The 10,000-nt window shown below is 48.1% G+C and overlaps 1 protein-coding gene across 1 annotated transcript in view; it reads left to right on the top strand.

Moving 5' to 3' along the window:
* The window catches only part of slc4a11 (solute carrier family 4 member 11), a gene marked incomplete at both ends in the record, with an annotated part of 81,969 nt that overhangs the window by 37,891 nt on the left and 34,078 nt on the right, over nucleotides 1-10,000 (top strand). The window contains 3 exons of the mRNA XM_080536325.1: nucleotides 1-51; nucleotides 5,851-5,894; nucleotides 6,851-7,070. The exon at nucleotides 1-51 is cut by the window's left edge and continues 66 nt beyond it. Of these exons, the coding sequence (XP_080392451.1) occupies nucleotides 1-51; nucleotides 5,851-5,894; nucleotides 6,851-7,070 (315 nt within the window). The remainder of the gene's footprint in view (nucleotides 52-5,850; nucleotides 5,895-6,850; nucleotides 7,071-10,000) is intronic.

Genomic DNA, 10,000 nt, shown 5'->3' with positions numbered 1-10,000 from the left:
CCTGTGGAGACGACATCCATCTCTACGACAACCAGACCAGCCCTGGAGCAGGTAGGGGGGGGGGGGACAGGTAGAGGGGGGGGGGGGGAGGTCAGCTCTGTGTCCTGGGTCAGCTCTGTGTCCTGGGTGGGGGGGGGAGGGGAGGGGGGAGGGGAGGGGGGGTAGGTGAGCTCTGTGGCAGGTCCTGGGTCAGCGTCTGTCTGTCTGTCTGTCTGGGTCAGCTCTGTGTCCTGGGTCAGCGTCTGTCTGTCTGTCTGTCTGGGTCAGCTCTGTGTCCTGGGTCAGCGTCTGTGTGTCTGTCTGTCTGGGTCAGCTCTGTGTCCTGGGTCAGCGTCTGTGTGTCTGTCTGGTCCAGATGTCCAGGTGTTGAGGCGGTGTAGCTGCAGGTGTCTCTGGACCTCAGGGGTCGGCAGGTCAGCGTTGCCATGGCAACAGGCCCAGGTGCGCTGGCAGAGAGTCGTTAGGCGGCAGGTGAACCGGTCTGACTCCCCACATACTGACACTGACTCACTCTGACACACACACACACACACACACACACACACACACACACACACACACACACACACACACAGGGGAGGAGAGGTTCGGGCTGTGGTAGGTATGAGGAAGGAGAGGATGATGGGAAACTGTTTCTCACGCTGTCTAGAACCTTAATAATAATAATGATAATGCATTTTATTTATGGCTGCCTTTCAAGGCTCTCAAGGACACCTTACAAGACAGTTTAAAACCACATATCAAAACATTAAAATCAACAAAGCAAAATTTGATAAAAACAGCTAAATCAGATATAACAACAAACAAAATACAGGAGATCAAACCAAGTAAGCCATTGTGAAAAGGTGTGTTTTAAGACTGGATTTGGAAGTGGTGAGAATGTCAATATTGTGTATGTTAGGTAGCAGAGAGTTCCAGAATGTTGGGTGGCAGAGAGTTCCAGAGTGTTAGGAGACAGAGAGTTCCAGAGTGTTAGGAGACAGAGAGTTCCAGTGTGTTAGGAGACAGACAGTTCCAGAGTGTTAGGAGACAGAGAGTTCCAGAGGCGGGGAGCAGAACGGCTGAAGGCTCTAGATCCCATAGTAGTCAGGCAGGCAGAAGGGATGACAAGTTGGTTGGCAGAGGAGATCTGAAACTACGGGAGGGAGTGTGAGTAAGAAGGAGTTCAGAGAGGTATGAGGGTGCTAGGTGATGGAGAGCCTTAAAGGTGAGAAGGAGAATCTTAAAATGACCTTGATGATGAACCTCGCAGAACACTAGAACCCTCCAGAACACTAGAACCCTCCAGAACAATAGAACCCTCCTGTGTGTGTGTGTGTGTGTTAATCACATGCATGCTGTCTCTCTCTATAAGCAGCGTAGGAGAGATAAGCACCTCAGAGCCTCACAGCCCCCAGACACACACACACAGACACACACACACACACACACACACACACACACACACACACACGTACACACACACACACACACACACACACACACACGTACACACACACACACACACACACACACACACACACACGTACACACACACACACAGACACAACAGCTCCTAACGCTCCTCTCCAAAACACATTCATCTAGACGCAACACCACCTAAACTTCATTTTCTAAAAACATATTAATATCTTCAGAGTTATTCCCTGCTGCAGTACAGCGTCAGCAACACAAGTCCTGTTATGTTTAACATTTCACCATACAGCCATGTCGTAGAGCATTAATCCTTTGTTCAGTTCTGATATTCTCTCTCCTTCCTCCTAGCAGAGCCACAGGCAGCGTATCAGTGTTCCATGTTCCATATCAGTGTTCCATGTTCCATATCAGTGTTCCATGTTCCATATCAGTGTTCCATGTTCCATATCAGTGTTCCATGTTCCATATCAGTGTTCCATGTTCCATATCAGTGTTCCATGTTCCATATCAGTGTTCCATGTTCGACATGGTTCCATGTGAGGTTTCCACCAGGTCGACGCTCTCATGACATGAATTCCAAACCAAGCTATTTCCCTCTTCCTCAAAGACCTCTGCCCTCAATTACTCACACACACACACTCACACACCCACACACACACTCGCGCGCGCGCGCACGCACACACACACACACACACGCGCGCGCGCGTGCACGCACTCACACTCACACACTCACACGCACACGCACACGCACACGCACACACACACACACACACACACACACACACACACAGGCGGAAGCTATCCAGCCAGTTGAAGGATGCTGTCATTGTGTCGTACGGCCGTGAGAGAGACAGTCACCAAGGACAGGAGGAGGAAAAAAACATGTTTCTGTTTCAGACGAGAACCTTGGAGATGTCGAGGTTTAGTCTGAATGGACGAATAGAAATGATAACCAGGAAGGAGATTACAAGCTGTGTGGGGTAGGGGTAGGGTAGGGTAGGGTATGAGTAGGGTAGGGACAGGGTAGGCAGGGCTCGACATTAATGCCATTTTACTTGTCCGGAGCAAGTAAAACTTTCGCCGGGTTTCTTTGCGTGAGCACGATGACGCTGCTAGATCCCGGATATTTTTACCTGTGTGCAGGAAGAACAACAGACGGCGCAGGCGCCAGACTAGATTAGATGATTGTGAGTGAAGATATTATCAAAGCGTACTCGCCTGTCGATGACCCATACGCTTTGATAATATCTTCACTCACGATTATCTAGTCTGGTCTGGCGCCTGCGCCGTCTGTTGTTCTTCCTGCACACAGGTAAACACATCCAGGATCCAGCAGCGTCATCGTGCTCGGTACACGTGTTCTACATACTCTGCCTGACCTGGGAGTGCCCTAACCCATATTAACCCTAACCCATATTAACCATAACCCATATTAACCCTAACCCATATTAACCATAACCCATATTAACCATAACCCATATTAACCATAACCCATATTAACCATAACCCATATTAACCCTAACTCATATTAACCCTAACCCATATTAACCCTAACCCATATTAACCCTAACCCATATTAACCATAACCCATATTAACCCTAACCCATATTAACCCTAACCCATATTAACCCTAACCCATATTAACCATAACCCATATTAACCCTAACCCATATTAACCATATCCCATATTAACCCTAACCCATATTAACCCTAACCCATATTAACCATAAACCATATTAACCCTAACCCATATTAACCCTAACCCATATTAACCCTAACCCATATTAACCCTAACCCATATTAACCATAACCCATATTAACCCTAACCCATATTAACCCTAACCCATATTAACCATAACCCATATTAACCATAACCCATATTAACCCTAACCCATATTAACCCTAACCCATATTAACCATAACCCATATTAACCCTAACCCATATTAACCCTAACCCATATTAACCCTAACTCATATTAACCCTAACCCATATTAACCATAACCTATTAACCCTAACCCATATTAACCATAACCCATATTAACCCTAACCCTTCATATTAAACACATTATCCCATGGTAGATATGACCCAGTCAGACCCAGGGGAGGGGCTCCATGGTAGATATGACCCAGTCAGACCCAGGGGAGGGGCTCCAGGGTAGATATGACCCAGTCAGACCCAGGGGAGGGGCTCCATGGTAGATATGACCCAGTCAGACCCAGGGGAGGGGCTCCAGGGTAGATATGACCCAGTCAGACCCAGGGGAGGGGCTCCAGGGTAGATATGACCCCGTCAGACCCAGGAGCTTTGATAGGGAGTCTTTGATTAGCCAGAATCCTGCTCCTCTGCTGCTCTGTGATGTCGTCTCATCCTCTCTTTCACAACTCAATCTGTTCAAAAAGTTCTCAAGCAGGAACCAAAATGTAGAACAGTCACGTTGTCAGTGGGTGTGTCTATGACATCATCAGTGGGTGTGTCATATTCTAGGCTGCAAAGACCAGCAAGAAGGAAGGAGACAAAATGTAATCTAATCTAAATCTAATCATTAGTGATCATCTATTCAGCAACGGAGCAGCTGGTTAGTAAGAGAACGCGTGTAGAAAGTGTATTTTGTCTTGTTTCATAGAACATAGTGTTTATTTTCTTCTGGGTTCCCGTCCACACAGGACATGACAGACGCAGGCACACGCACACACACACACACACAACACACACACACACACACACACACTCACACACACACACACACACACACACACACACACACACACACACACTACCCTACGCTAGATTACTGATGCTGTGTTATTCCCGGGGTTTCCTGTAAGGCTTATTGGGCTTGTTAGCAGCCGCCTGAGGCTGAGAGAAGGAGGAGGTGGAGAAGACCTCCTGGGCATAGAGAGAAAGGAGGAGGGAGAAGTAGTGACTGATTAGCTGAATACCTGTCTCACTGCCTGTGTATTTCAGACCTGTCTCACTGCCTGTGTATTTCAGACCTGTCTCACTGTCAGTGTATTTCAGACCCGTCTCACTGCCTGTGTATTTCAGACCTGTCTCACTGCCTGTGTGTTTCATACCTGTCTCACTGCCTGTGTGTTTCATACCTGTCCTCACTGTGGCAGCACTGTGGCAGCACTGTGGCAGGACTGCAGCGAGGCGAGAGAGGAGAGGAGGAGGAGAGGAGAGGGAGAGGAGAGGGAGAGGAGAGGAGAGGAGAGGAGAGGGGAGGAGAGGAGGAGGGAGGGGAGGGGAGGGGAGGGGGAGAGGGAGGAGAGGAGAGGAGAGGAGAGGAGAGGAGGGGAGAGGGGAGAGGGAGAGGAGAGGAGAGGAGAGGAGAGGAGAGGAGGGGAGGGGAGGGGAGGAGAGAGGGAGAGGGGAGGGGAGAGAGAGAGGGAGAGGAGAGGAGAGAGAGAGGGAGAGGGAAGCTCCTAGACTAATAAAGCTCCTCAGTGTAAACCCTGGTTACTGTGTTACGTAACCCTGCTGGAGCAGAGAGACGCTGGGAGCTGCTGGAGCTCTGGGAAGGGATGTCCTAGTTCTGATGTAACCACAACATGAGCCACACACACACACACACCATGAGCCAGAACCTCTGCACCTTATCTGAGGGCTGACGACTTGCTTTCCATCTGTATGGAGTGTATTATATCTGAAAGACCTTTTGCTAGCATCACACCAATAGAGCTCTCAGGTCTTCTGACGCTGGTTTTCTCTATGTACCACATGTACAAAAGAAGAGATTAAGTGAGGCAGCATTCTCATGTTCTGCTCCAGATTGTGTCTCACTGCCAGTTTACATCAGGGATGCAACCTCAGCACATATGTTCTAGTCAAGACTAAAAACCATCTTTTTAATATTGACTTTAAATGACTAAGTAATTAAATGATGATTATATAATGATTAAAGCACTTTGAGCTGCAACGTTTGCAGGAAAAGCGCTATACAAATAAAAAGTTGTTATTATTATTATTAGTAGTAGTCTATAGAGTGTGTATTAGTCTCACTGCCATTGTGTTTCATACCTGTCTCACTGCCTGTGTGTCTCATACCTGTCTCACTGCCTGTGTGTCTCATCCCTGTCTCACTGCCTGTGTGTCTCATACCTGTCTCACCTCCTGTGTGTCTCATACCTGTCTCACCGCCTGTGTGTCTCATACCTGTCTCACCGCCTGTGTGTCTCATACCTGTCTCACTGCCTGTGTGTCTCATACCTGTCTCACCGCCTGTGTGTCTCATACCTGTCTCACTGCCTGTGTGTCTCATACCTGTCTCACCTCCTGTGTGTTTCATACCTGTCTCACCTCCTGTGTGTCTCATACCTGTCTCACCTCCTGTGTGCCTCATACCTGTCTCACCTCCTGTGTGTCTCATACCTGTCTCACCTCCTGTGTGCCTCATACCTGTCTGACTGCCTGTGTGTCTCCTGCTCCACAGACTCTGATGACTCTGGCTGCGTGCTGCTCAACACGTCCAGGAAGGTGAGACATGCTTTACTCTCTCTGCTACTCGGTCAGGCGTCTGGGTCGAGGTTCAGGTCTCTGTAATTGAATATCGATTGATTCTGGGAATGGTAGTTCCAACCCGGCACTCAATACCCAGCCTGCCTGCCTGCTAAGAATAGGAGCTCAACACATGGAGGTCATGGAGCTTTTACACAAACAACACAAACACACTCACACACACAAACAACACAAACACAATGAATGAAGAATAAAAGAATAAATAAAAGACTGTCCACTTGATGATGGAGGGGGGGGGGGAGTCTGTCTGCCTGTCTGCCTGTCTGTCTGTCTGCCTGTCTGTCTGTCTGTCTGTCCTGTCAGTCTGTCTGCCTGCCTGTCTGTCTGCCTGTCTGTCTGTCTGCCTGTCTGTCTGCCTGTCTGTCTGTCTGTCTGTCTGCCTGTCTGTCTGTCCTGTCAGTCTGTCTGCCTGTCTGCCTGCCTGTCTGTTTATCTGTCTGTCTGTCTATCTGTCTGCCTGTCTGTCTGCCTGTCTGTCTGTCTGCCTGCCTGTCTGTCTGTCTGTATGTCTGCCTGTCTGTCTGTCTGTCTCGTCTGTCTGCCTGTCTGCCTGTCTGTCTGTCTGTCTGCCTGCCTGCCTGCCTGACTGTCTACCTGTCTGCCTGTCTGCTTGTCTGACTGTCTGTCTGTCTGGGTAGCCCCTCTCCCTCCCCCTCCTCCTCCCCCCCCCCCCTCCAGTACGTGAAGCTGATGTCTCCCCCCTCCCTCCCCCCCTCCCCCTACAGTACATGAACCTGACGTCTCCCCCCCCCCCCTCCCTCCCCCTCCCACCACCCCCCCCTCCAGTATGTGAAGCTGATGAACTTTGAGGAGGAGGTGCTGATGTCTCTCTCCTCCCCCCCTCCCCCTCCAGTACATGAAGCTTATCTCTCTCTCTCTCTCCCCTCCCCCTCCCCCCCCCTCCCCCCCTCCAGTATGTGAAGCTGATGAACTTCGAGGAGGAGGTGCGGGCGCATCGGGACCTGGACGGGTTCCTGGCGCAGGCCAGCATCCTGCTGGACGAGACCCACGCCACGCTGGACGGCGTGCTGCGGCGCATGCTGCAGCGCCTGGGCCAGGACGGGGAGCCGGGCTGCAACTTCGAGGAGGTCATGAGCATGCTGTTCACCGACGCAGGGGCGCAGGAGGTCAACGGTAAGCTGACGTCCTCTAATGATCGCAAGGCCGCTGTCCAGAAGGGAGTAATGCAAACAAGCTGTGAGCTGGATGTGAGGGGTCAGACACAACCTTGCGTTTGATTTCTTAAGGGAGTTTGTTCCAGGAGCATGCAGCAGCGTGACTGAAAGCTGCTGCACCGTGTTTTGTTTTTACTCTTGGAATGATTAGCTGATTAGTCTCAGACCTTAGGGACCTTGTGGGAATATAGGGTGGGAGGAGATCTAATATGTATTTTGGTCCAAGACCAATCCAAACTTTTAACATTTCTGTAATCTATTACACTTGACATGGTACAGTATTCCAGTATTACACACTGAACATGAGTCTTACACACAACTTTTACAACGTAGACATACTAACCGTACTTACAACGTAGACAGACTACCGAGCTACAACAATGCTAGCATGCTAACAAACAAAGGTAGTTCAGCTTGCAGACTGAACAATGTGGTTTCAGTTAGTTGCTAGTGGGTAATAATAAAGAAATGTCTAAATACACGAACACACTGGTTTCAACTAGTAACTAACAACTAACTTAACTAACAAAGTCGCTATGAACATACATAGAAGATCTTACCTTACGAGTCTTAGTGGAGTAAACAAACAAGCCATCTGCTTCCTGATTCCTCTCGTAGCCAAGTCGATCGACCAATGAAAAAAAACCTGGAACCAGTTTCTCCCCTCCCACAAAGGGAGGATTTCCCGGGAGAAATCAGGTTTAAAATAAGCTTATTTTGCTGATTAAGTACACGTATTTAACTATCGTAAAACTGCTCGAAAAAATAACGAGTGGGTAGTTCAAAACTTCAAGTTGCGTCTGATGACAAAAAAAGGAAATCAGATGTTTTGCTCTGAACAACTTTGAACGCTTTTTTCAACCCTTTCCCGTTTGCGAGTTCTGTGCAACTCGACTAAATTACGTCACATTTTGTGATTTGTATGTAATTAGGAGGACTTTGAATTAAATTCTCTGAGAGACTGGTAGCCAGTGTAGAGATCTCAGTATTGGTGTAATGTGTTCAAATTTCCTTTGTTTTTGTTAGGACCCTAGCAGCGGCGTTTTGGATGAGCTGCAATTTACGAACAGCTCCCTTAGATAAGGCTGTTAGTAGACCATTACAATAATCAAGTCTACTCGAAACAAATGCATGGATGAGTTTTTCAAGGTCTTGCTTGGACATGAAACCTCTCATTCTTGTTATGTTTTTCAGGTGATAGTAGGCTGATTTAGTTATCGAGTTTATGTGGCTGTTGAAGTTTAGATCAGAGTCTAGAATTACACCAAGGTTTCTGACCTGTTTTTTAGATTGAAGAGAGAGAGAATCAAGTTTTGCACTGACTTTCGATCTTTTGTCAGGTGCACCGAATACAATTATCTCTGTTTTCTCCTTGTTTAGTTGGAGGAAGTTTTGTGTCATCCAGGCGTTTATTTGCTCAATGCAATTACAGAGATTGTCAATGGGACTATAGTCGTTTGGTGAGAGGATATGTAGATTTGAGTGTCATCTGCATAGTTGTGGCAATTTTGTTCTTTTTTATGATGTGTCCTAATGGAAGCATGTAGAGATTGAATAGAAGGGGGCCAAGGATTGACCCTTGGGGAACCCCACATGTCATTTTAAGTTGGTCCGATACAAAGTTGCCAATGGAGACATAGTAGCTTCTGTCCTGTAGGTAGGATCTAAACCAGTTTAGGGCAGTGCCCGAAAGCCCTACCCAGGTTTTTAGTCTATCTATTAGAATGTCGTGGTCTACAGTGTCAAAGGCAGTAGTACCAAAACTGAGATTTGGAGTCTGGGTCTAGGCCGTTCTTTTTTAGTAGAGGCTTAATAACTGCAGCAATACCAGTCAGTCACCATAAATACCAGTCACCATAGATACCAGTCACCATAGATACCAGTCACCATAGATACCAGTCACCATAGAGACCAGTCGCCATAGATACTCACATGAGACTCACATGTTCCATGTTTCCGTAGAGGAGAGGCTGAGGAGGAGATAACGTTCAGACGATCTTGGGCCTTTGAGATGCCTGGTCTGTCTGTCTGTCAGTCTCTGGGTCTGTTAGATAGAGGTCTGTCTGTCTGTCTGTGGGTCTGTTAGATAGAGGTATCTCTGTCTGTCTGTGGGTCTGTTAGATAGAGGTCTGTCTGTCTCTGGGTGTGTTAGATAGAGGTCTGTCTGTCTGTCTGTCTCTGGGTCTGTTAGATAGAGGACTGTCTGTCTGTCTCTGGGTCTGTTAGATAGAGGTCTGTCTGTCTCTGGGTGTGTTAGATAGAGGTCTGTCTGTCTGTCTGTGGGTCTGTTAGATAGAGGTCTGTCTGTCTGTCTCTGGGTCTGTTAGATAGAGGTCTGTCTGTCTGTCTCTGGGTCTGTTAGATAGAGGTCTGTCTGTCTCTGGGTGTGTTAGATAGAGGTCTGTCTGTCTGTCTGTCTGTGGGTCTGTTAGATAGAGGTCTGTCTGTCTGTGGGTCTGTTAGATAGAGGTCTGTCTGTCTCTGGGTCTGTTAGATAGAGGTCTGTCTGTCTCTGGGTCTGTTAGACAGAGGTCTGCCTGTCTGTCTCTGGTCTGTTAGATAGAGGTCTGTCTGTCTGTCTCTGGGTCTGTTAGATAGAGGTCTGTCTGTCTCTGGGTGTGTTAGATAGAGGTCTGTCTGTCTGTGGGTCTGTTAGATAGAGGTCTGTCTGTCTGTCTGTCTGTCTGGGTCTGTTAGATAGAGGTCTGTCTGTCTCTGGGTCTGTTAGATAGAGGTCTGTCTGTCTGTCTGTCTGTGGGTCTGTTAGATAGAGGTATGTCTGTCTGTCTCTGGGTCTGTTAGATAGAGGTCTGTCTGTCTCTGGGTCTGTTAGATAGAGGTCTGTCTGTCTGTCTCTGGGTCTGTTAGATAGAGGTCTGTCTGTCTCTG

The sequence above is a fragment of the Nansenia antarctica genome, assembly GCF_963989245.1.
Source record: "Nansenia antarctica genome assembly, chromosome: 1".
In the NCBI taxonomy this organism is placed as follows: Eukaryota; Metazoa; Chordata; class Actinopteri; order Argentiniformes; family Microstomatidae; genus Nansenia; species Nansenia antarctica.
This window is presented reverse-complemented; position numbering and strand designations above follow the sequence as displayed.